Below are 26,110 nucleotides of genomic sequence, written 5' to 3' on the forward strand. Positions count from 1 at the left end.
ACTGATATTGTTTAGCTGTCATCCAGCAAAAAGATGGTTTAGAGCTGCAGTCTGAAATATATTTATTAGGAGACCGTTAGGACTCACAGCCTAAGTCCTAATCCTATTTGTTTGGAAATACAAGTGTCACATAACACCTTGAACTTAACACTCTAGCTGCTTATGTACATTGGGAGTAAGTGGAACCAAAAGGCAGGAATGGATAGAAGTATTTAAAATACACATGTTTGAATTCTGTCTACCCTCTTTTCCTGGGTAAAAAATATTCTAGGACAGACAAATGAAGGGAATGAAACCACAACTACAATAACTAAAACAAATCACAAAAGGTAATCCTGGTGATCCCCTTGTGGGAGTGGGTGGTCATCTAAACAGGGACTTTTATTGCCCTGTCCTATTAAGACAATAATGCTCTATCCTTTAAACATTGTTTTTTCTCAGTTTAATTTTTTTATTATTTTGCTGAAATTCCTGCCTAAGGAAGAGTTCTGTGCAACTTTAAAGGTTGTACAACACATTGTGAAGCTGATCCTAATTTAAAGTATTGTTTTCCTGTTCCTGTTTCCATATCAATAATTTCAGTTAGCAAAAAGGAACGTTGGCTGTTGTCTCTGGCCATTTTCTCATCGAGGTGAAGCAAACTAGCTGTGATAGCTGCTTTTGTGCTCCATTACACAAAGAGGTTGTTTCCAGAGTCTCTGCAGTGCATGCTCCCCTGCTTTGCTGTGCATAGTGGGGTCCTTCGTGCATTACTATGTTTCTCTATGGAAATGTGAGCTCCCCCAGTAACTAACCTTCTGTCATTCACATTACTTCTTATCCTTGGGTGAAAAGAGATAAATCAACTGCTTGAAAATTTGACAGGGATTCTTGATTATATTTTCACTCACTTCAATTTTTGATTCTGCTCTAGAACATGGAAGGAAATCAGGCAAGTTTAGGATTATTATCCCACAATAAACTATTGTGTATGTCTGTTGTTCACACAGTGTGACGATGTGTACTCTGCTCTAGGATTTCAGGTGTCTAGTTTTATAATTTGCTTTTATGTAAACAGGTAGGATATAAATGTTCAAAGTAAATGTAATAAAATAATTGCTAAGAGAATCTCTCTCCTCCTCTCTCTTTCTCTCTCTCTCTCTCCCCCCCTCTCTCTGCGTATGCGTGCATGCATCCGTGCGTGCATGTGTGTGCGTGCGTCATCATAGGTATTTCCTGGTCAATCAAAGAGACTGCCTCCACCAGTAATACGCCAGAGGGAAGTGATCTGGGTCTGCAAAAGGGCTCTTCCTCCATTGCATCGTTCCCCAAGCAAGCCTCTTCCTACTCTCTAAGCAGCTTTTTTAAAGGTAGACTCTCTCTGTAGAAATCCTAAAAGTGTGCCTCAGGGAGGCTGGTTTTGGGTCCCAAATTAACAACGAGATCTCCCTTATGGTCTATGTGATTGACATTGCCTTTCAGTATAGCACCCATGAGTCACATTTCATGGCCTTGGTCCCCACGTCTGCAGGACCACCTCCCTCCCTATGCCCCGCCACGGCAGCAGGACCATCTCATGCAAATGGGCAAAATCAGCATGTGTACATGTGCATTCTCTGTTGTGGCCTTCACAGAGCAGCAGTTGAAATAGATTAAATATGTTTTTCACCAGTAAGTCTCCAGTCTAATAGGAGGACAGCAAAAAATCAGTATGCACCTAACGCCTGTTGGCATGCACACTACATCTCTACATCTCTGTTGTAGAGACAGCAGGGTTAATGTTCACCTTTTGGAGACAAGGTACAGTTTCCACATCTCCTTGCAGTAACTTTTGAGATGAAAAGTGTCCAAGCCTGCTCTAATAAGTTCCTAGCTATGTTGCACAACAATCTCTCATTTGGTGGAAGACAGATCTGCCTGCAGGAGCTCTGCACTTGATTGTAGCTAAGGTCAAATTCCCTATTCCCAAGTGGCCTGCATTTTGTTCAGTCTGCTTCTGTTCCTCCTATGTTAAATGGTAAGCATGTTAATACCAGAAACAGTGCCCGTTGTGTGAAAAAATAAAATTGACAGGCCCCTCCTGGCAGCAAGCAGGCACTTTGCAGTAACCTGGAGGTCAGAGTGGGAGGGCGCTGAGGGGAGGCATGCTTAGGCCACCAATTCAGCAGTCCCCCTCCCAGCGGCAAGTGGATGCTTCGCAGCAGCCTCGAGACCAGAGTTGTTGGCAATGCACCTGCGCAAGGATAAAAAGAGAGTCATCACCAATACGGCTTGCCTTTTATATAGTAGGATAGGAACCACATTCATCCAGAGTGCCTGATCTTACAAGCCATGCAGTATCCTCATATAGCCCTGTGGATTTCACTCACTGCAGATAAGAGTGGGGAAAGCACAGGCAGCACCTCCTCCCAACTGTGTCCCCTTGTACATAAGTTTGGGAGGGCAATCTGGTATAAGAGTTACAGAGCAAGTACAGCATGGACAAAGGCATCTTTTTGCGACCCCCCCCCCCTCTCTAAAGGTAAGGAAGGTGTCTTCTTCCGTCACCTTTTCAGCCTTTAGTCTTCATGTTGGGAACTGCCCAAAACTGGCATAAAAATGCTTGGGAGGAAGGTTTATATTAATAATTTTGTTATGTTATAATTATAACATTCGATTTATATACTGCCCTTCAGGAGAACTTAATGCCCACTCAGAATGGTTTACAAAATATGTCATTATTATCCCCACAACAACAATCACTCTGTGAGGTGAGTGGGGCTGAGAGAGCTCCAGAGAACCGTGACTAGCCCAAGGTCACCCAGCTGGCTTGAAGTGGAAGAGTGGGGAATCAAATCCGGTTCTCCAGGTTAGAGTCCCGCGCTCTTAACCACTACACAAACTGAATGTCCTTGGAAAATCAAGGGTCTGCATTGATCCATCATTTAGCCATCCAGACATGGCTAAATTTCAGGTATCAGAAAAAGGAAATATTTCTCTTTTTTTCTTTTAGGAAGAAACAAACATGGAAGTTTTCAGTCACTTTCTGATGGTAAGTATTTAGATTTTTATCCCCAGTTCTCTTCAGTGGGAGGCTTCTCTCTGCAGAAGTTCATCTCATCTCTTCTATCTCCTTGGCTACAGCTGGTAGCCTGTTACCTTGATTACTGCAAACTTCATCTCATACGCTCAAATTATGTGAAAAAGTGGGATAGAAATGTATAAATAAATAAATAATCCTGTTCTTCCCCAACACAGCTCTCACCGACACAGGATTTAAAAATTATGCTCCAGAATTGCGCAGGCCAAAATCAGAGTACAAGGTAAGTGCATTTTGAGTGCATTGGTTAAAGTCAAAGTGATGGAATGGGGAGATTTGAAACAGAGCAGTCAAATCCTGTCTTAGTAGGTAAATCACCATGTGTATACATGCTTCATCTTCTTGTTCAAGAACTATCTGCTGGATGTCCACCACAAAATATACTGCTGGCTACTTGTATTAATAGTCTGCAAAGAAGCAAGGTTTATAGAGGAAGAGGGGAGGCATGGAGGCTGAACTGTCTTCTAACCTTTGAAAAGCCTTTTTGTGATCAATTGTAGGTGAGTTTATCCAACTCATGGTGGAAAGCATTAACCTTAAAACAGGCTCATGGAAACTAAGAGTCTCTTTGTTGCAAAGCAACACATGAATCACTAAACCACAAAGCTGTACTGAGATGATTACACTTTCTAATATTCAGTTTCTAACAGGTAATCAGCCCTCTGACTAGCAAGAGATCAGAAGTTTATTTATTTCAGGTGTCAGGTTTCTCAACCAAAGAGCACTCAATGTTATCTTTTAAGATTTTTATTTAAAAACAGTCTAATTACTCTTGAAATGAATAAAAATAAAATAATCACAGTGATACAAGAATTCTACTATATATCAATGAAAGTCTAAAAAAAACAGTATACATGTCATCCTTTATCCATCTACCTTAACTTGGTGAGCCAACGTGGTGTAGTGGTTATGGTGCCGGACTAAGGTCTGGGAATCCCAGGTTCAAATTCCCGTTCTGCCATGGAAGTTTGTTTGGTTCCTTGGGGCAGTCACACACTTTCAGCCTAACCTACCTCAAAGGGTTGTTGTGAGGGTAAAATGGAGGAGAGGAGAACTGCTTTGGGTCCCAAACAGAGTGAAAAGCGGAGTATAAATGAAGTAAAATAAAAATAAATACATTTAAAAATTTAAAATAAAATACTATTGTATTTTTGTATTTTATTTATTTTAAGATTCTCATCAAAGCATTTTCAAAAAAGATAATCTCACTGCAACCCAAATCGGAGAGATTCAGGAGTTCTAGGGTGTGGCTGTCTTGTATGTGCCCAGTTATGTGAACCTCACATGAATGTATTAAACTAATTTGTTTCTTCTGAAGGTATGGTGTAAGACATTTCTTAGCACTGAATGACACATCCTCAAAGAATACTTGTTTCAAACTGGGTTTGGCTTGTTCTTGGGTTTATTCTGGGCATGAAGCCATGTATTTATTCTCCAGGCTATGAGAGTAGGAACATTGCTGAAACAGTAAGAAACATGGACACATTTGCAGATTTGAAAACTAAAAGGAAATTGCCAGGCCTTACCACTAAGGTCATCTATACCATTATGGTCAAGAGTCCATGATAGGTGGAAGAGAGAGGAGGGAGACATAAATAAGGGGTGGTCAGGGTCACTAAATGTGTTTTGGCATCAGTCAGGGACCAGAACAGGGATGGGCAATGAGTAGTGGACACCCACTGATTCCACGTGCAGTTATTCAGCTTCCTTCCCTGGTCCATTTGTCAGTGGCCAACGATGTGGCTGTAATGGAGCCATAACACATCTGCATGACCTAGTTCAGTGTCTTTCAGCTCTTTGGGCCAGTTGTATCCCATGGAGGACTGCATGGTAGACTCATTGCCTTCTTGTAACCATCTGTGTGTCATACTGTGTTCCTGTGCGATACTGTGTGCATGTAGTACTAGTTGCCGAGTCCCCTGTGAATCATCTGATGTGATGCAAGCAGTGGGGTCGTATAATTCTCCCTCCCTCAATGCCTTAACCATGAATGGGGAAGTCCAGTGCCAGAACCTGGGTCCTTCAAATGTCAAGCCATCGTGTGTTCTTACATTTCAGGATTACGACAGTGTCTGGAGCCCTAAAGAAACAGTTAGGCGACTGCAAAGCGGCAAGGTAAGGGAGTCTTCTGTCTCCGCTTCTGAAAGGCTGTATATATTCACGGTGCCATCCTAGGCAGGGTTATACCTTTCTAAGCCCATTGACTTAAATGCATTTAGAAGAGTGTAACTTAAGTTTAGGATTGCACTGCAGTTGGTTCCTTGTACCATTTTTGTTTTTCACCAGCGTGTATCAGTATGGGAGATAGCTTTCCAGAACTCTGCTGGTTTTCCTGTCTGTAAGAAAGCAGTGAAGAAAAAAGGGAACTGGAGGCAGTATTAGTTTTCCAGGTTAATGGATAGTAATAGCAGTATTAGTAGTCCCTGAGCCACAATAGAAACTTGTCTCATTTGATAGGGGGTTATGCCTCTGCCAGCTTTAGAGCAGGTATTTTGAGAAAGCATCCAAGGATCAAGGAATTCCCTAAAAGGAATTCCTTCTGTTGGTAGTAGCTGGAGTAAGATACTGAAAGATACTGTTGATGAATGCAGGGGTAATGCACAGTTTCATCTCTGCTTTTGGAAATAATGATGTGCGAATATGGTTATGTATATATGTGTAAGTGTTTATGCATATTATTTGAATCTTCTCAGGAGGCTACTTAAAACAGGGCCCAAATGAAAAGTGTTAGCCCACTTTAGAAAGAAAGCTAGTCTCGGAGGCCAGGGCAAGGTATTCAGAAAAGTAATAAGCTTCAACAGAGGAAGGGACCATTGAGGAAAGAGTTCCACTTGGCCATTTCTGGACCTACAGAGCAGAATCTTAACACAGGTTTGGATCCTAGAGAGGGTGCACAAGTGTGGATGTGCTTCTTTCCCATTCCCAACAACTCCCTGAGACCTCCAAATTGCTGATACCAGTGTATTTTGCAGGATTTGCTTGTCCTACAGTCCCAGCAGCTGCAGTGAAGAAGGGGAAGCAGGTGAAATTGCCCTCCTCCCTTCCTCTTTTGTCCATAGAAATTCTGTTGCTGCAGAAGTGGAAGCAGCCAGTTGCTTTCTCCTTGCTTGGTGCAGTCCTCCAGTCCCACATGGCCTTTTCTCCACTTGAGTCCCGCAATCTCTGGCATTGGCGTTTTGGAGGTCCAGGAGCTACTGGGAGAAGGAGAAAGTGGAAAGGAATTGCATGCTCATGCTCCTTGCACACATACTTCTAGAATCCAGGTCACTGTCTTGCTATTGGAGCCTTGCAGTTGGCTGATAATGACTGAGACTCTGAAAGCCACTGAAAAGAGGCTTTGCACTGCAGAAGTCTCTGATAACTGCTGCATTGCAGTCGGCAGCCACTCAGAAAAAGCAAACTCATGAGTGCAGCATCACATTACTAGCCATTCCAGGGAATTTTAATCATTCCTTTTTTTTAAATATTTTTTATTTTTCAATATCTAACATACAAAACTACTACATACATACATACCCTACAAAACAGTAACTACAAAAGACTACAATAGCACAAGGGATGGGAAGGAAAGGAGAAAAAAAAGAAAGGGAAGGGGGGGGAAGGGGAAGGTAATCTACAAACACTAAACACTACGTTTCATGTTTTCCCTTCATACTGCCATTATTCAAAAGTTAAAGCTTTATATTATATTGATGGAGTGGTTGACCTTACTAACTGCAAATTACAATTTAAATTCAAATTAAATTTTTCTTCCCCTCCTGGGTCCCGGACGCAGTTCTCTCTGAGCAGCTGCAGCCGCAGTGCTCATTTCCTCCCCCTCCCCCTCAGACTTCTCCTTTTCGTCTTGCTTGGTGCACTGAAATTCCGGATTTTTATCCTCAAAATCCCTTAGTTGATCTTCTGATAATAACTTGAAAGCTTGATCTTTGTGACTGAACCAGATTCCTTCCGGAAATAACCATTTGTACTTTATTCCACGTTCTCTCAGAAGAGCTGCGAACTTTTTATACTTAAAACATCTTTTCCGAACTAGAAATGGGACGTCTTTCAATATCTTAACTTTATTACCCAAAAAGTCCAAATCCGCATTATATGAATTATATAGGATAGTGTCCCAGATCCTCTTAGATGAAAAATCAATGATGATCTCGCGAGGCAACTGACGCTTCATTGCATATTTTGAAGTAGCCCGACGGACTTCCAAAATGGCGCTTTTTACTTCTTCTTTAGTTGCCCTCGCGGGTGTCTCCAATAACTCCGAGACCAGACCCCGTAAATCCTCATTTTCCTCCTCTTTCACATTCTGGAGACGCAAAATTGTCTGTGTTCGTTCCACTTGTAGCCCGATCAGCTGATTCTCCACCAGTTTGAGCTCTTTATTCGTAGCCTTCACGAGTGACGCACTTTCCCGAGCAGACTTCTCTGCCCCCCCCGCTGCTTCCTTAATGGTTTTCACTTCGCTCTCAATTAAGCCCACCCTTTGATCTGTTTCATTCAGCTTGTCAACAAAGGGTTTTATAGCTTCACCAACCGCCCTCCGCACTACCTCCTCCAACGACTCTCCCTTTAGGGCAGCCGAAACTGACTTGCCCAGGGCAGGACTTTGTTTTTTTGTTGCCATTTTAGGGGGGGGGGAACCGCCAGCCGGATTCTGAAACTCAGCAAAGGGGAAGAACAAGCCGCCTTAGCTTCAGATCCCACCACTCCTTCACGTACGCTTGTAGTATCAGAAGGGATTCGCTTACTTGCAGGCTCTCGCCTAATTCTGCTCTTTGCCGTTTTCCATGGCCCGGCAGCACTCGAGGCGCCGCGCACGTCCGCCGGCCTCCGTAGGGACAAACGGGCAATTAACCCCCCGCATTGATTCCGGGGGGCTCTTCCCGCAGCGTCCCGGACCCAGCCTCCCTCACTGGGAGTTTTGGGGGCTAATCTTCGCAGATCAGCCGCCCGGACAGGGTGCTCGGGCGCTTCCTCTCGAGCCCACGAAGAGGAGCGTCCGACATGGCTGAGAAAACGAAACCGACTGTCATTTAATCATTCCTGATGCAGCCTCTTAGAAATGACTTGCACTGGTGTGCTTCAGCCCCTGAATTGCAAGGAGAGCAGGTCCTACAAATATCTACCCACGTGCAACTCTGCCAGCAGGATTGCAGCCGCTTCTGTGGGTTCAGCTGTTCCAGGCACCTCCCTGTTCCTTTGCATCCCCTCCCTTTAACATTATCCTTTTCCAGGTCTGCTCGCTGGAGAGGTTTCACTCCTTACAGGAGAAGCTGCTGCTGCTGGATGAAGCTGTTGCAGGGCATGATGGCAACGTCATTATGGCTGTGAGTCTCACAAGAATCCTGCATGAAGGGAGGCTTCCAGGTGGGGAAGGGGACAGTTTGGAGGCAGCTTCACTGAGGCCTGGAAATGTCAGGATACATCTCGGTGCACAAGCGTTCACTCAGCTTGCTTCTAAGACTATGGAGTGTAAATGGGCTCTTGGAAGCCCCTTGAATACTTTCCTGAAATGCCCAGAGATCTAAATAGCATATGCAAGTGTGCACAACACAACCCGTCTGTAAACAAGTTCAGCATGTACAAGGCTGCACTTGAACGGCTCTCCTGTCCTGTTAAGAGATTTTGTATAGCAGGATGGGAAAGATCGCTCTCTGAGACCTCGCAGGGCTTCTGCCAGACACAGCAGATCATTGTGGGTCACATGAACCACTGATTTTAGTGTCTGTATCAGATGAGTGTCCTATTATATGTCTTAACCTGGATGGTGAACCAGGTCCAAGTTAATGAAAACAACATATGTCAGTCATTTCCATTGACTAGGAATGGATTCACCCATGAATTGTAGTAAAAACCAGCTCTCCTGAAATGCTTAACCAAATGAGGTATGTTTCCCACAGGTATTCAGTCTTTATGGCCTTTCCAATAACAGCCTTTTTGTTAGGATGCAAGCCTGCCACTGAGTGTTAGAGGAATATATCCCTCTCTGTATCAAGTGTGCTGTTGTTTCCCAAATATGAATAGTCCAGTGCTGAAATAGGCAGCAAAATGACAGAAAGTAAAGGTGGTACTGGAGAGACCTTAGGAGCACTTGGATACCACGAAGCTGCCTTTGCCAATGATATCGTAAACCTGGGCAGAGAAGAATTGGCTCAACTGAGGAGTCTGTCTGTTTCCTTTCAGGTTCTAATATTTCTGAAGCGAACCTTGAAGAAAGGTACGTATGGTTGTGAAGCAACAAGATTCAGCGGCATGGACTAGTTCAGTTGATATTTTATTCTGGTTTTTAAAATGTATGTTGTGCTGAGCTATAATGATGCAAGCCTGTTATGTTAGCTGCCTGGTGCCCCTGGGCTGGGGGGAGCAGAATATAATAACTATTTAAATAAATAAAAGTTAGTTTAGAATCCCTGTACCTTCCATAGGAGCAGGTCAGGACAGCAGACTTTGCAGAAGATTGAAATAATTGTATTTCTTCCTCATTAGCACCGGGTCTGTGCTAACACTGATTTCAGGGCCAGCAGTACGATTTCCCATCTCCATTAATTGGATGGGGGTTACTTTTTGGGGGAGGGGGTTGTTTGGAAAGGAAAGCAGTCTTGCTGTAGGAAACGGCCATCGTTGTCTTTACTAGTCATGAGGTGGCGTTGTCCCTCCTTGCTAGGGAGGTCCTAGGCAATACCCATTTATGCCCATTCTATACAGCAGTAGCTATTCTGCTGGACATGCTAGCAATGTGATTGCTCGGAGAATGCAGTTTCTTTGCAGTGGAAACATTGCCTTGAGAAAGACATTTGGTTCGAGCATAGCCACTGAATTAAATAAGTGCATAATTACTGTGTGGAAAACATTGCTCTTCTTGGAACAAGGAGATTACAAAAAGCCTTAGAAATTGCTTGCCCACTGTGATGCTCCCAGGCCTAGCGCCCACATCCCTATATGGAGATGCCATCTTTATACCATGGTACACAATACTAAACAACACACCAGAATAGTAACTATGGCACTAATTTGCATCTTTACAAGACCAGCATTAGGGGGTTGAGCACTGCTCTGTAGCCCAGCCATGCTACCACTCATCCTCTCTTTTTGCTCACACTAGAGTGCTGCGGTTGTTTGCCCAGCTCCTGTCTTGGCCAGTGCACCCTTTCTGCAGCGTTAAGCTGGGGGAGGGGAGGTGGTCTACCTGAGTCAAGTGGAAAAAGCTCCTTCTGGAATCTCTTTGCGTCAGGACTCTTTCCTTCTGAACATCTGGGAGGTTTGGTACTCCTTAGCCTGCCAAGGCTGCAGCCTGACTGGTCACAGCTGCTTCCCAGCTTCCAGCTTGCTGCCCCCTTTACTTCTCTTCTCTGGTGTGGGCCCTTTTATCCCTTTCCTCTGGCCACCCTGTTTCCCTGCTTCAGCTCCTGAGCAGGCCCTTTCTCTCGAGACGGTTTTTACTCCAGAGGGCGGCCTTTGCTCCATAAGGAGCTGGTACTGGTTGGCCTTCCTCCTGTCTGCTCCTCCCTTGCCCTTACAGGCCTGACTGGCTCTCTCTTTGGCTCTGCCGCTGAGCTGCAGCCTTCCTTTGGGCTGTGCCCCTGTTCCACCCATTCTCCCTCAGGGTTAGGGAGCCCAGAGCTGTGATGCCCACCTAGGCCATGCAGTACAGCTAGGAGATGACACTTGGTACAGTAGGAGAGATTGTGCTGACTGGAGGCAGTGGGGGTGGAACTGAACGAGAATCACAAAGCCACATGAGGTAGAATGGCAGTACAGCTATTTAGTTGAGGAGAACTCTTAGAAAGGTGGTTCCTGGGTGTGGATTTGCATGATCTTGTCTCATCAGGTATGGGCTGCTGAATCTGAATTTTGTTGTTAATCATCCCCTCTGAAACTACCTTTTGTCAGAAATAGCCACTTGTTGCTGCAGAGTAAATAACAACAGATTTCCTATTCTGTATTGTTATCTTGTTCACAAGCCATCATGTAAACCTCTATCTTTAAAAGTGCATATTGCATGTTTACAGTTTCTTTAACGGTAGCCATACAGTGTAAGCACTTAAAGGTAGTACTAGAGGAAGATCCTTGATGGTTGTTTCTGAAAGTCTGTCTGTGTTGCAGACACAGCTTTGGAGGGCTGAATCAGTATGTGCTGCACTCAGAGGAACTGATCTTAATGCATAGGATATTGGATTCTTCATATCTATAGCTTTAGTTGATATTGCACACCCCGAAAGCTTATAAAATGTTTTGCATACACAAACCCATTTTCCCTTCTGTACGTATGATGACACTTCAAACAAGAAGCAACCTCAGGTGGTTGATTAACATCTGCATTTGATTTCAGCACCCCAAAATCTGTCACATGTGTCTCGCTGATTCTCATGCAAGGGTGCTCTGCTTCAAGTTTTCATCTGATAACCCTACCTAGTGCATTAGCCACTTGTTCTACTAGAAGGAAAAACGGTTGTGCTATTCTCCTAGTAACTGATCTGTATGGAAATGATCAAGGCCTGATCCAGTCCTCTCATCTCGTGCAGAGGTTCTGTTCCATGAGCTGGAACTGCGGCAGGTGGCCTTGCGCCATTTAATACATTTTCTCAAAGACACTGGAGACCAGAAGCTCCTCTTGGATCTGTTTAGGTAAGACCCTGCCTATCATGTTCTTATTCTTCCAAGGGATATGCTGTTCTCACTCCTCCATTTTATCCTCACAGCAACCCTGTGAGGCTGTCTGGCCCAAGTCACTCGTGATCTTCATGACAGAGTTGGGGCCATTATGCCACAACGGCGTTTTTCTTTGAATGTTGAGCCATACTGAGCAGATCTAATGATTATTTTTCCTTTGCAGGTTCTTGGACAGGATGGAGGAAGTTGCAGTGAGTATCTTTAGCAAGCTTTGGTTCACTCTTTGTTGGGGGGATGAAGATGTTCTCTGAGAAACTTAATGCAAGCTGCTCATTGTTTTTCCTCTCCACATTTCATTGGATTAGCTCACTGGGTGGATAGAGCTAGACTGCCTCGATCAAACATTTTCTCCCGTACTTCCTGAGTCTGTTCTGCATGTCTCTTTCTCATTCCTTTAGTTGACGCAGTACCGTGAGCATCTGGCCATCCAGGATGCAGAGAAGCGGAAAGAATTTCTGAAAGGTTGCATCGGGTAAGAGGAGGCCTTTGCAGATAGATATTTTAGCAGGATTATAAGAAGCATGATCCTTTGAAGTGAGGGGATGACAAATACACATGGCCTTATTTTCTCCCAAAACTGAGAAACAGAAGAGTCACATGGAAGTCATGCAAAGAGTCTGCAGAAGTCGTTAGCCAAACGCTACTCTTTTGACCTAAAGGCACAGCTGCACTGGAGGAGTGTTTTGGCTTTCTTATTCTGGTTATTCTTGTCCTTGGCGGCTGGGGCATAGGTGATGGACACCCTTTAAAAGACAGACGCTCCATTTACGCTCCATTTGCGTAATTCAGGCCACTGGCATAAAGAAGTAATTGTTATAAGGATATTGGGGGGAGGTACCAGTTGGGGATGATTCAGGTGAGAAGCGTCAAAGGAATTTATCATTTAAATCGTGGAGAGGGATGAAAACTGGCCATCAGCCAGTTGCAGTCAATGGACAAAGCATGAAAAAGTTCACCAAGTAAGGTAGCCATGCAAAAGCAAAGCAAGACTGAGAGAGATGTCTTTTGTTTAGGTTGCCTTTTTCCTCAGAAGATTCTGCCCTTGTCCAAGACCATTATACACTTCTGGAGAGGCAGATCATCATTGAGGTAAGGGCTCTTTTATTTTGGCCTTGGGGCAAATGCATCAGACATTCCTGATCTTCCTGGCTTTTTGATCAGTTAATATATTCTTATCCTCCTCCTTCTTCTGAGGAGCTTAGAAAAGTATACATGGTTTACTCTTCCTCATATTCCAGTTCTGTGCTCACAGTGGTCACGTGAGGTAGGTTAGGCTGAGAGGGCCTGACTGGCCCAAGGTCACCCAGGATGCTTCACGGCAGAGTGGAGACCTGAGCCCAGGTGTCCCCAGCCCTAGCCCCAGTCCTCTGCACAACAGTGATCTACAACATTTCCTTTCTGGAGTCAGAGGGAAAAAATCACAAATGGGCAGGTCTTAAGTAAATGTCACTCCTCGGGTATGCTGACTTCCGTGCCTCAGCCAGCTTCAGAAAGATGCAGAAGAACTTCTTGGTTTTAAGGACATGCTGATAGCTTACAGTCTGACATCGACTTATCAAAATATTGCATATAAAATATTTCTAAATTTAAAAAACCAGGCCAAGCCATGTTCATGATAACAGCAATTTTATTTAGATTGGTATCCTGCCCTTCCTCTAAGGAGCCCAAGAAATGTATGTGAGGTTTGTCGCTTGTATTTTTTCACAAAAAAAAACGTGAGGTAGGTTGAGAGACGACTGGACTAAGGTCACTGGATACGCTTCCTGCCTTGAGTGAACTGGGATTTGACTGGTTCTTGATAGTTTAGTTTAGGCTTTTTGTTTTGTTCTTGAATTTTGAAGCCATGGCGGTCCTCGTTTTCATACTGCATGTTTCTTGTTCTGCTTTCCCAGGCAAACGACAAGCATTTAGAAGCAGCTGCACAGACGGAGATATTTCGGAAACACCCACGAAAGGCCTCCATCTTAAATATGCCACTGGTCACCACTCTCTTCTACTCTTGCTTTTACCATTACGCAGAAGCTGAGGTTAGGATGAAAATGGGGATGGCCAGGGAGGGGGGGGTCTCCAGCTGGAAGTACATGCTGAAGGTCCTCTTTATAGTCCACTGAAGCCTGACTGATGCCCCACCCCATTTCAAAGAACGGAAAGAACAAGACTGCAGCTTTATGCCCTACAGTTCTCTTCCTGATTGCCAGACAGACAATATGCTGTGCAAGTATTGCAGGATTTCTGGGAAAGGGGCATCGTTGAATAGAGGAACATGACTTTGCAGCTGGTTTGTGTACAGTTTCAACAAATAGGCATTCTAACAAACAGCTGCTTTAGGGCTGACAAAAGAATGAACATAGCTCTTGATTTGTTGTGGGTGAACCTGTTAGGAGGACATAGAGTACAAGAGGAGATGGAGCTTGAAGTGGCTGGTGAGCCAAGTTCTTTTCTAGAATACGTGTTACTAATTGTGGTACCTCCTAGGACGGCATAATACTATCCTTTTTTTTCTCCTTTATGCTGAACTTACTGTATCTCTTAATTCCAGGGAACATTCAGCAGCCCAGCAAATCTAAAAAAAACTTTTAAGGTAAGGAAGCTGGAGTTATTTTATTTTGCATATTTCTATTCCGCCTCTTCAAAGTCCTGCTTGAGGCAGCTTACAATTAAAAGTAAACCACTGGACAATAAGCAGTATAAAACATGTCCTTAAACCAAAGCAGATCATTAAAAAGCTGATAAGATAAAAGCCTCTCTTAAAAGCCTAGGTAAAAAGATGTGTTTTCGCCTAGTGCCTAAATAAAAGTAAAGTAGGTGCCAGGTGAGCCTCGGGGGCGGGGGGGGGGCTTCCAAAGGCAAGGTGCCACCCCCAAAATGCCCTGTCTCTAGTCACCACCAGCCTCACCTCAGAAGGGGCACAGAGAGCAGGCCTTGAGAGATGGATCTTAATTGGCAGGCTGAATAGTATGCGAGGAAACGGTCCTTCAGCTACCCTGGCCCCAAGATATTTTAAGGCTTTAAAGGTAAGAACCAGCACTTTGAATTGTGCCCAGAAAGACTTCCGGTTTGGGATTCATGGAGGTCTAACGCAGCTCCATTTGCGGAGCTGACCGGACTGCCGTTTTAACCGGCCGGAGGGGTGAAAATAGCCCGCGGCCGACTGCTCTCAGGCGGGGAGCAGGCAAAGAACGCTCAAGACCCTAGGGTGAGCTAGATCTCGGACGAGGGGGGGCTCTACTCAACGAGTCTCCCCCCCGATCCTTGAGGTCCCACCTTGCGACGGGTCGGCTATAATCTCTGCGGCAGTTTCGGGGCCAATTCGGCTGGCATAAGACCTACATACCCAAGCTTCGATCGGGGAAGGAAGCTGAGAGGAGAATTTAAGATCGAAACAGCGATTACAACCCGAGAAAGGTGAAGGGAAGGTAAAGATCGCTATCTCTTGAAACGGGACAGATTGACAAAAACAGAGAGGAAAGAAAGTAGATTTTTAAACTGCAACAGACTAGTGAAAAGGAGGTGAAGACTCGGCAGGAGTTGTATTTTAAAAGAGACTAAGTTTAAAGAAGTTATTATAAAAATCGGACTATTGTTTTGAATACCTGTGGTTTTGGAGCTGTGGGAAAAAGACACCATCGCGAGACCTGCTGTGGGAAGACGGGAGACAGGAAGTGCGTAACAACAATAGAGTGGCTGGAGAGAAGCGGCCCTTGCCGAAGGACAGGAAGTAGGGAATCGCCATTTTTGAAAGGGGAAGGGTCGCGGCTTCAGCGGAAGAGGAAGTAGGCCATCTTGGATTACAACAGCATAGAGAAACCATAGAGAAAAGACGCCCGACATTTTGGACACTTTAAAATTTAATTTTGGCAAAGATTGGGATATTTGAAAAAAGGAAAACGTTTAATTATACGCCACGGAGTTAAGGAAGAGAGCAGATTCGTGGGAGCGAGCTAAAGCAAGCCCCACGATGTCGAAAAAAGAGTGGCAATCGGCAATAGAAAATCTGGACAAAAAACTTGTAGACATGATGAAAGAACTTAAGGACACGAAATTGGAGCTTATTAAGGAGGTTAAAGAGGTTACACAGACAGTAAAGTCGGAGCTGTCAGAAGTGAAAAAAGGCGTGGAAACGATTAGTAGTGAATTACAAGGAACGCAGCAGAGAGTTAAAACAGTAGAAGACGCGATGGAGAATTTAATAGACACGCAACAAACAGAGATGAGACTGGTGAAGGGGAGGATGTCAGTTGCAGAAACTAAACACATGGAGAAGCAGCTTCGTTTTCGTGGTCTGCCAGAAGTGGAAGGGAAGTCAGCGCAAGAACAGATGACTGAGGTGTTGGCTGAATACCTGGGGAAGGAGGAGGAGGAAATTGTGGCTATCCTAGATGTGGCGTACCGTGTGATCTCGAGAATTGCAACCCAGAGGAAATTACCAAGGGATGTGATTGTGCAGTTTACAACTAGAAACATGAAAGAGAGGATTGTGACAAAACAATTTCAAGATCCATTGGAGATTGATGGCAAGACGATTATCATAATGAAGGAACTGCCCAGATCAGTGTTATTGGATCGGAAAAAATATAAAGTGCTAATTCAGACTTTGAAGGACATGAATATCAGGTACAGATGGGAATTACCGGAAGGAGTGTCCTTTGAGTTTGGAGGGGCAAAAAAACGCATCAGATCTGAGCGGGAGATGGAGAGATTTATTAAGGACAATGAAAAAGACTTACCAACAAAACCATGAATATGGAGTGTAAAGTATTATCTTGGAATGTAAATGGACTAAACTCACCGAATAAGAGGAAAAATATTTTTCATTGGCTACTAAAACAAAAATGTGATATTGTTTGTTTGCAGGAGACCCATATCAGAAAACAGGATGTAAAATACTTAAAATCTGGAAAATTGGGCAAAGAATTTGCAGCGGCCTCCAACAAGAAAAAAAGAGGAGTGGTGTTGTATATAAAAGAGGAGCTGCAGCCAAAATTTGTTATGAGAGATGTGGAAGCTAGATTTGTAGCAGTGGAATGTAATTGGAATTTAAAGAGAGTGTTGGTAGTCGGACTTTATGCACCTAACGGTGCAAAGGAAAGCTTCTTTGAGGATTTAAGGAAGCATTTAGACGATCTTGTATATGACCAGATAATTCTTGCTGGAGACTTCAATGGAGTGACAGATTTGGAACTAGACAAAAAGACTACAACAGCACAAAAGAAAAGAGGACTATTGCCAAAGCTTTTTTTTGAGTTGACTCAACAAGAGACTCTCGAAGATGTATGGAGGAGAGAATATCCTAAAACTAGACAGTTTACTTTTTACTCTGCAAGGCATTTCACATTATCAAGAATTGATATGATCTGGGCCTCAAAAGACTTAGCGTTATGGACTAAGGAGGTAGAAATAATGCCGATGGTAGGCTCAGATCACAACCCAATTATGTGGAAATTTGGGAAAAGGAGAAAAAGGAAAGCCTGGAGAATAAATGAGGACTTGTTACAGGAAAGAGAGAATATGGAAATATTGAGAAGAGAGACAAAGTTTTTCATACAATACAACGTGAACAAAGAAGTACCAACCAACAAAGTTTGGGATGCGTACAAGGCGGTTGTAAGGGGCATACTAATGGATTTAAATGGCAGAGCAAGGAAAAAGAAAGAGGAGAAAAGACAAGAGAATGAGGAGAAAATAAAAGCCAAAGAAGCACAGCTAAAAAAGAGACCAGGAAAAAAGAAAATATACCAGGAAATCAAAATTCTTCAAGAACAGCTAACAGCAATGAGCAATAAAGAATTGGAGTGGAACCTTAAAAGCCTGAATCAAAAAGCGTTTGAGGGTGCTAATAAACCTGGGAAATATTTGGCATGGCAATTGAAGAAGAAAAGGGAAAAGAAAATAATAAATAAAATTTGTGAAGAAAATAAAACGTACTTGGAGCAGACTACCATTAGTAGAGCCTTTTATAAATTCTATGCTAAGCTGTATAATAAAAAAGAAGTAAACAAAGAATCAATAGCATCATATCTGGAGAAAACCAAACTTCCAGAAATCTCGGAAGCTTGGAGAAATAAGTTGAACAGTGAAGTAACTGATGAGGAAATAAGTAAGGCAATACAATCCGCAAATCTAGGAAAGGCGCCAGGGCCAGATGGACTTACGGCTAAATTTTATAAGACAATGGCCAATGAACTGGCACCATTCCTAAAAGAGGTGATGAATGGAGTTTTTAGGGATCAAAGGATTCCCGATACTTGGAGTGAAGCGAATATATCATTGATCCCAAAAGAGGGCCAAGACCTGACCAACGTGAAAAATTATAGACCTATATCACTACTTAACAATGACTATAAAATTTTTGCGAAGATATTGGCGGAGAGATTGAAGGGGTGGCTCTCGGAAGTTATAGAGGAGGAACAAGCAGGCTTTTTGCCAGACAGATAAATAAGAGACAATTTAAGGACAGTGATCAATGCTATTGAATATTATGACAAGCGTTGTGACAAAGAGGTTGGTTTCTTCTTTGTAGACGCTGAAAAAGCGTTTGACAATTTAAACTGGGACTTTATGTTTGCCACTATGGAAAAGCTACAACTGGGAGAAAGATTTGTCAGAGCAATTAAGGAAATTTATAGAGACCAGACTGCAGCAATTGTAGTGAATGATGAACTGACCAAGAAATTGACGATTAGTAAAGGAACAAGACAAGGTTGCCCGTTATCTCCATTGTTGTTCATTTTAGTATTGGAGATTCTGATGATACAAATACGACAAGATGAGGAAATACGAGGAATAAAAATAAAGGACTATTCATATAAGGTCAGAGCATTTGCAGATGACATAATGTTAATTGTAGAAGACCCATTGGAGAACATGCCAAAAGTGATAGATAAGATCAAGGAGTTTGGAGATTTGGCAGGTTTCTTCATTAACAAAAAGAAGTCAAAGATATTATGCAAAAACATGACTAAGCAGAAACAACAATTGTCAATGGAAACAACGGATTGTGAAGTAACTAGTAAGGTGAAATACTTGGGAGTTGAGCTGACTGCAAAAAATATAGATTTGTTCAAGAACAATTATGAAAAATTATGGACTCAGATAGAGAGAGACTTGATCAAATGGAATAGATTGAACTTGTCATGGTTGGGCAGGATTGCAGCAGTTAAGATGAATGTGTTACCAAGAGTAATGTTTTTGCTACAGACAATACCAATCATCAGAGACTCTAAACAATTTGAAAAATGGCAGAGGAAAATATCAGATTTTGTTTGGGCAGGCAAGAAGCCTCGAGTGAAAGTAAAAGTTTTACAAGATGCAAAGGAAAGAGGCGGAATGCAACTGCCCAACCTGAGACTTTATCATGATGCAATCTGCCTAGTTTGGTTGAAAGAGTGGATGACATTAAAGAATAAGAAACTACTAGCCCTAGAGGGATATAAAAAATTTTTTGGATGGCACGCATACCTATGGCATGACAAAGTAAAGGTCAACTCGATGTTCCTGCACCATTTTGTACGGAGAAGTTTATACACAATCTGGAAGAAGTATAGAATTTACCTACAAGAAGGAACCCCCTTATGGGTGGTTCCATATGAGGTGATAGACCCGAGAGCTGTTGATAATGAACAACAATGTTTAACGTACAAAGAAATAACTAAAATTGAAGTATCTAAACTTAGAATAAAGACGCAAGAGGAACTATCACCTAACTATGATTGGTTCCAGTATAGACAGATTAGAGACTTATACAACTCGGACTCTGCAAAAGGGGGCATACGAACAGAGAACTCGGAACTAGAGCAGACCCTTCTTAAAGAAGACAAGAAAAGAATATCCAAGGTATACCAAGTACTGTTGAAATGGTATACTGAGGATGAGATAGTTAAAACACAGATGGTGAAATGGGCTATAAATTTCAATAAAGAAATAACAATGGAGGCATGGGAATACTTGTGGAAAACTACAATGAAGATAACGACATGTACTAATATTAAAGAGAACATTTACAAAATGATTTATCGTTGGTACATGACACCAAAGAAGATTGCGCTAGGGAACTCGAATACTTCTAATAAATGCTGGAAATGTAAGAAACATGAGGGCTCCCTCTACCACATGTGGTGGTCGTGTGAGGTAGCTAGGCAGTACTGGGGGGAAATAATAAGAGAAATGAGTGAAATTTTACAGTTTCAAATAAATAAGAACCCAGAACTCCTGCTACTGAACTTGGGAATGGAGGGAATTCCAGCCCATCATAGGACGTTGATATTTTATATGACAGCAGCAGCTAGACTTTTGTATGCGCAAAAATGGAAAGTACAAGAAGTGCCAACTATTGAAGATTGGATCTACAAATTGCTGTATATGGCTGAAATGGACAAGATGACAAGAAAACTGAGAGATCTGGACTCAGGGCAGTTTAACACGGACTGGGAGAAGCTGAAACAATATCTGGAGAAGAAATGGGAGGTGGGAGGAAAACTGTGGCAGTTTGAGAACTACTGAAGTATAATAAAAGTATAAAAGAGAGGGGTGACTTTACCGGGGGAGGAAGAGAAATGTAAATTTATAAGCAGTTAGATTAATAGATTGATATATATATAGATATGTATAGGTTAACTGATAGAACATTGATAGAGAATAATTAAGGATAAGGTTTAAACATGAGGATTGAGTAATTAACAATATTTTCTTTCTTTGATAAGATTTATATGCACCAAACTGAATGTACAGAAGAGTTAAATTGATTGATTATGAGTTATATAGAATTACCATAAAAAGATGAAATGAGTAATATATAGAGAACAAATCAAATTGTTTGATTTAAATGTGGGAAATTTTTATGGTTTATGATATATAGAAATATTCAAAACTGGAAAATGGGATAAATTGTTTATCCAAAGACGTACAGTTTGGGTGTATAATAAGTAAGGGAGTTAAAGATGTACTGCTTAATATAATGGAGAATGTATATCTGTTTTAGACAGAGGAATTTAATAGAAGTAAGGGAAAAGGGACAGAGGGTGGGAAAGCTGTTGGAAGTCAACAAAAGGGGGGGAAAGGGAGGGGGTTAGAAATGAAAAATTTGGGGAAAATCGAATGTAATGTAAAAATAATAATGTTCTAACCCAATAAAAAACTTTTCTAAAAAAAAAAGAATTGTGCCCAGAAACAGATGGGTAGCTAGTGCAGATTTTCAGCATAGTGGTGGTACAATTTCTGTAATCGACCCCTGACAGAAGCCTGGCCCCTTCACTTTGGGCCGTTGAAAGTTTTCAAACCGTTTTCAAAGGCAGTTTCAAATTTTCAAAGGCAGCACATTACAGTTATCTAACTGGGATGTGATCAGAGCATGAATCGCTGTAGCGAGATCACATTTTTCAGTGAATGATCATAAATGATGAACCAGCTGGAACTGATAAAAAGCACTCTGTGCCATGGAGATCTGAACCTCCAATCATAGGCTAGGATCCAGTAGCACTTCAAATCTACAAATCTGCTCCCTCAGGAGGGAGTGCAACTCTGTGCAAGGCAGGCTGACTTTGCAGTCTCAAAGTAACTACTCCAGTGAACAAAGGTACCTCAGTCTTGTCTGGACTCCAGTTTACTGACTCTTAGCCATCCCATTACCTTCTCAAGGCACCTATTCAGTACTTCCACAGACCCACCTGACTTAGCTGTTAAGGAGAAATTGAGCTGGATGTCATCTTCCTATTGATGACACCTCACTCTAGATCCCTGGATGACTTCTCCAAGCAGTTTCATTAAATAGCACTGGGGACAAGGTGAAACCCTGTGGGACCCCATGGCATAAATGCCATGGGGCCAAATAGCAGTTCCCCAGCAGCACCTGGAATCTGTCGGTCAAGTAAGAGCAGAACCACCAAAGCATGGTGCCGCCTACTCTCATCCAGCCTCTCCAGAATGATGGTTGATGGTATCAAAAGCTGCTGAGAAGTCTAGAAGAGTCAACAGGGACACGCTCCCCCTGTTACTGTCCCAGTGGAGATCAGGCCAAGGCCCTTTCCATCCCAGAGTCAGACCTGAATCCAGATTGAAATGGATCTAATAACCCATCTCCCCTAAGACCACTTGAAGCTGTGCAGCTATTATCCACTTGAGCAACTGGCCCAAGAATGGAATGTTTGTCACCAGGTGGTAATTGTTTCAGTCATTTGGGTCCAGGGATGTCAGAGCTACACCCTGCTACAGAGAGGCCTTTATTACCTCCTGGAACTAGTCAACGAACCCAGCCCAGCACAATCCTTTTTTTTTTAATAAATTTTTTTATTTTTCATAACTACAAAACACTACACCAGACTATCACAAGGAAAGGGGAGAGGGAAGGGACAAAGGGGGGTGGAAAAAGAAAAGGGGGGGGAATGAACTACAAACACTAAACACTACACTTCAATGTTTCCCTTCATACTGTCATAATACAAAAATAGCTCCATAGAATAATGATGGAGTGGTTAATCATACAGAGAATAAACATTTCAATTTCTGATTAAACTTTCCTCCCCCTTCTAGGTCCCGGACGCAATTCTCTCTGTGCAACTGCTGTTGCGATGCTCTCCTCCTCCTCCCCCCCCTCCGGCTCCTCCTTTTCTTCGTTCTTGGTGCAGCAGAGTTCTGGGTTTTTATTCTCAAAATCCTTTAGTTGATCTTCTGATAATATCTTATAGGCCTGATCTTTATATCTGAACCATATTCCTTCCGGGAATAACCATTTGTACTTTATTCCATGGTCCCTCAGAAGAGCTGCAAACTTTTTATATTTAAAACGCCGTTTCCGGACTAGAAATGGAACGTCCTTCAAAATCTTGACTTTCAAACCCATAAAGTCCAAATCCGCATTGTATGAGTTATATAGGATGGTGTCCCGAATCTTTTTAGATGAAAAGTCAATAATGATCTCACGAGGCAACCCAGCCCAGCACAATCCTATTAGCCATAAGGGGCAAGGGGCAAGACTAAACATGGTAGACTTCAGTTGATCATACATTACATTCTCTTAGGAAAGAGAAATGCTGTTAAACATGTATGCGACAGGAACTGTGTCTTAGAGTGACACGGTCTAGCTCTCACAAACCAGTACAGCATGGCATTGCGTGTCTTGAAAATCAAATGCTTCTGCAGGGTCATCTGGGACATTTATTTGTTTACTCAAATATTTTTATCCCACTTTTTCCTTGCAAAGCAAAACTCAAAGTGGCTTACTTTGCGTATCAGAACCCTCAGATGCTTGCTTTGTGAGACAGCTTAGAACCCCAGTGGTCTTTGGCCATGGGTTGTCCCTCAGTCTCCTGCACCAGCCTTGAGCTGAGGCTTCCGTTCAGTTGGGATAAATGTTGGGGTGCTTTGCGTGGGACTTAAGCAGTGCCACAGGTAGAATCGAGACCTGAAGTTCCTCCCAGTTTTCCCGTTTGAAAGTACCAGTGGCTTGGCTTTCTCATGTTGTTGCCCTACTGTAGCATGTGACTTCATTCTCTTTCTTGATTCATCTGGGTCTGTTGGCTCTGTAGCCACTCTTCTAGGGTGCCCTACTGCTGTCTGCTAATTTACTGAGATTTATGAGAGTTGATGCATGGCAAGTGAGTGGGTAGCCCACCCTTTTGAGTAGCATACTGGCTCACACAGTGATTGCATTCAGCTTTACAGTGTTGTGGTCTGGAGTGCAGAAGTAATCCTTGGGTCAGTCTGTTTTTCTACACCTGCTGCTGTCCTGTTCTTGCTTGGCTTTCTCTCTGAGCTCTTTCCCTTTCATTTTCAATGTGGATTAAAAAAAAATCATCGGCTCAGCCATATCCAGCCTAATATTGCCTCATCATAGAAAATATAATCTAGTAATTTGCAGCCTGGAGCATGCTTCGCTTTGGCCATGCATGTTGATGCTAGCTTTTTAAAAAGTGTGTTTGAATGCAGAGGCAGTCTGTTTCTTTTTTTACTACAATCTCCATATTATACCAATATGTGCTAAATTTACAGAGTCCACTCAACTCGCCACAGTCTGAGGCATATCTAATCTATTTTAAATAATCCATCTGGCTCAATCTTGTTTAAAAAGTGCCTTGATGATTCAAACTGTGGTCCAACTCACTGAGCATGTTTTGCAAGAATCTCAGGAACCTGCAGGTGCTAGGTAATCTGCCTGAAAACTGGCCACTGGGTCAGACCATGATCTGCCTTCTGTCATACCACCATCTAACCCTTCCTTTTCTGTCCTTTCAGATTTCAGACAAACAGTATGTGTTAACAGCTCTAGCTGCTCGTGCCAAACTCCGAGCCTGGCATGATGTAGATGCTCTGTTCACCACCAAGGTGGGTTGGTGCGCTTTTCTCAGAGCTTGGACAAAATAATGGGTCTCCATAGGTTAAAGGGCATCTGTGTGTCCTAAATACTTGGTTTGGATCCCCCCCCAACTCCCTGTAGTCACCTTGTATGCCTTTATCTCAAGTTCTAATGGTTCATATGGTTGCAGAACTGGTTGGGCTACACAAAGAAGAAAGCTCCCATTGGCTTCCATCGAGTAGTGGAGATCTTGCAGCGGAATAATGCCCCAGTGCAGGTGAGTAAGTGGGTGAGCTTCCACTTGCAGCATGCTTGCTAGCGTACTTCTAGGACTGGTCTTTTGATGCATTCATATTCTGCGCTAGTATATTTTCATTTTAGCTATTTTTACATTGGGAATTGGAAAGGATGGGTCCTTATTGGTTGCACTTTAGTTTAGTGGAGAAATGTTTAGGTGGCAGGGAAGATGGAGGAGAGGTCACAGATTCTGGATAGCTCTACTGAGGCTTCCCATTCCTCTTGTTCAGGTTCTACAGGACTATGTTCGCCTGGTGGAAGATGTTGAGACAAAGCTGAACTTTGCCATGAAATACAAGTGCCATGATGTTGTTATAGACGTGAGTTTCTGCTGGAATGAGGTGCTGTTTATGTTGTTAAGTCTGTTACTGGAGCAGATGTGTGGTGGATGTGGATCTCACATTTGCAGGAAATTTTTAGTTAAGCCCCCTGGATTTTAGGATCCTTGAATAGTCAGGGGTGGCTGTATTGAATTTTGCATGAACGTCAACCAGAGATAGATGGAGGAAGCATGGTAGCCCATTTGCACAAACTTTTCCAGGTAATTAGTCTCCCAGAAGCCCAAGGAATGGCCAGATAGGCCATTCTGAGCCCTGCACACTGTTAAGGATTCCCTGCAGCAGCCTGTGCTTCAGAGCTGCGGCCTCTCCCCGCTCTCTTGGTAGCCATTTAAATTGCTTCTGAAATAGTTGCACACAGGGAAGCCTCCACTAGGTTCCCTAGAGAAGTCCATCTGGCTGTTGCAGCCGCTTACAACTTGAAGCCACTGCTGGTACTTGGTCCAACTGCTGTGTTGCTGAAAGTTCTAGCCAGTCTTTGCATATACAAGCACCCCAAAGAGCAAGATTTCTTCCTTTGCTTGAGCTTCCTCGTTGCTTAGATGACTAGGTAATCTGCCTGAATCTCTTTTTATCTGTTTTCCCCCCGGGTTCCTTGTATGTTGAGTGACTTGAACAGACACCTAAGTCTGTATCGTTGAAATGTAATAACTTTTAAAAAGAACCCCAACTTCCGAATGGTCATGTTGGCACAAAAGAAAAGAGGTACACAGATAGTTAAAAATATTATTCCAGACAATGCTACCCATGGTGGGTGAGCCTGTTGCAAAGAAGTGCGGCAAGAGAAGGCGGAAAGAAGCGGGAGCTGCGGGGCAGGCGGGCAGTTTGGGGTTGCTTTCGTAGGAAATAATGGATATCTGTGGAAAGCAGAACGCTTCTCATCCAGATACAGAAAGAAACTCTTCACAGACTTTTTAAAAATCTCGCAACTTTTATCAAATAATTTCCATTGGCCTAAATCTGTAGTTATTAGAGCTGTTTTATGGGATTCTCTGTAATTTGAGCACTATGGATTCTGTGATAGAACCAAGTTCGTGACACTGTAGGGAAGAGATTGGAAGATCAGTCCCCAGGTTACTGTGAGATAGAAAGCTGTCATAAGAGGTTGAAGTTACGTTTGCTGATTTCTGCTTTTGCTGTTTAATTAGACATATAAAGACTTGAAGGACCGCCTCCAGCTGATGGCATACAGATGTAAGGTTGACCGTGGTTCTCCAGCAGAGGAGAAGATTGATAGTATCCTGAACAACCCAGTAAGAAAATTCAACTTCATTTTGCTGCTTGCCAAGACCCAAGTGGAAACGGGACTATATCTTGAGAGATTTTTTAAAGAGCAACATATCCATTGTTTTCAATTATCTTCTGTTTGACAAGTCTGCCTATCAGTTGCAAAAAGACTAGTGATTAAATTAACTTCCTTATTCATGGGGAGAGGCTGAATGCCAACCAGTGAAGGTCTTAACT

General features: G+C 42.9%; 1 protein-coding gene across 1 annotated transcript in view; it reads left to right on the plus strand.

The window, feature by feature from the left end:
• Window positions 1-26,110, plus strand: part of VIPAS39 (VPS33B interacting protein, apical-basolateral polarity regulator, spe-39 homolog) — a 36,743-nt gene that overhangs the window by 8,678 nt on the left and 1,955 nt on the right. The window contains exons 4-19 of the mRNA XM_054972555.1: window positions 1,209-1,349; window positions 2,972-3,010; window positions 3,217-3,281; window positions 5,117-5,173; window positions 8,290-8,382; window positions 9,239-9,272; window positions 11,578-11,680; window positions 11,889-11,916; window positions 12,124-12,197; window positions 12,739-12,814; window positions 13,618-13,752; window positions 14,265-14,306; window positions 23,951-24,040; window positions 24,202-24,288; window positions 24,539-24,628; window positions 25,795-25,899. Of these exons, the coding sequence (XP_054828530.1) occupies window positions 1,209-1,349; window positions 2,972-3,010; window positions 3,217-3,281; window positions 5,117-5,173; window positions 8,290-8,382; window positions 9,239-9,272; window positions 11,578-11,680; window positions 11,889-11,916; window positions 12,124-12,197; window positions 12,739-12,814; window positions 13,618-13,752; window positions 14,265-14,306; window positions 23,951-24,040; window positions 24,202-24,288; window positions 24,539-24,628; window positions 25,795-25,899 (1,259 nt within the window). The remainder of the gene's footprint in view (window positions 1-1,208; window positions 1,350-2,971; window positions 3,011-3,216; window positions 3,282-5,116; window positions 5,174-8,289; window positions 8,383-9,238; window positions 9,273-11,577; window positions 11,681-11,888; window positions 11,917-12,123; window positions 12,198-12,738; window positions 12,815-13,617; window positions 13,753-14,264; window positions 14,307-23,950; window positions 24,041-24,201; window positions 24,289-24,538; window positions 24,629-25,794; window positions 25,900-26,110) is intronic.

This window comes from Eublepharis macularius, chromosome 2 (genome assembly GCF_028583425.1).
Source record: "Eublepharis macularius isolate TG4126 chromosome 2, MPM_Emac_v1.0, whole genome shotgun sequence".
Lineage (NCBI taxonomy): Eukaryota > Metazoa > Chordata > Lepidosauria > Squamata > Eublepharidae > Eublepharis > Eublepharis macularius.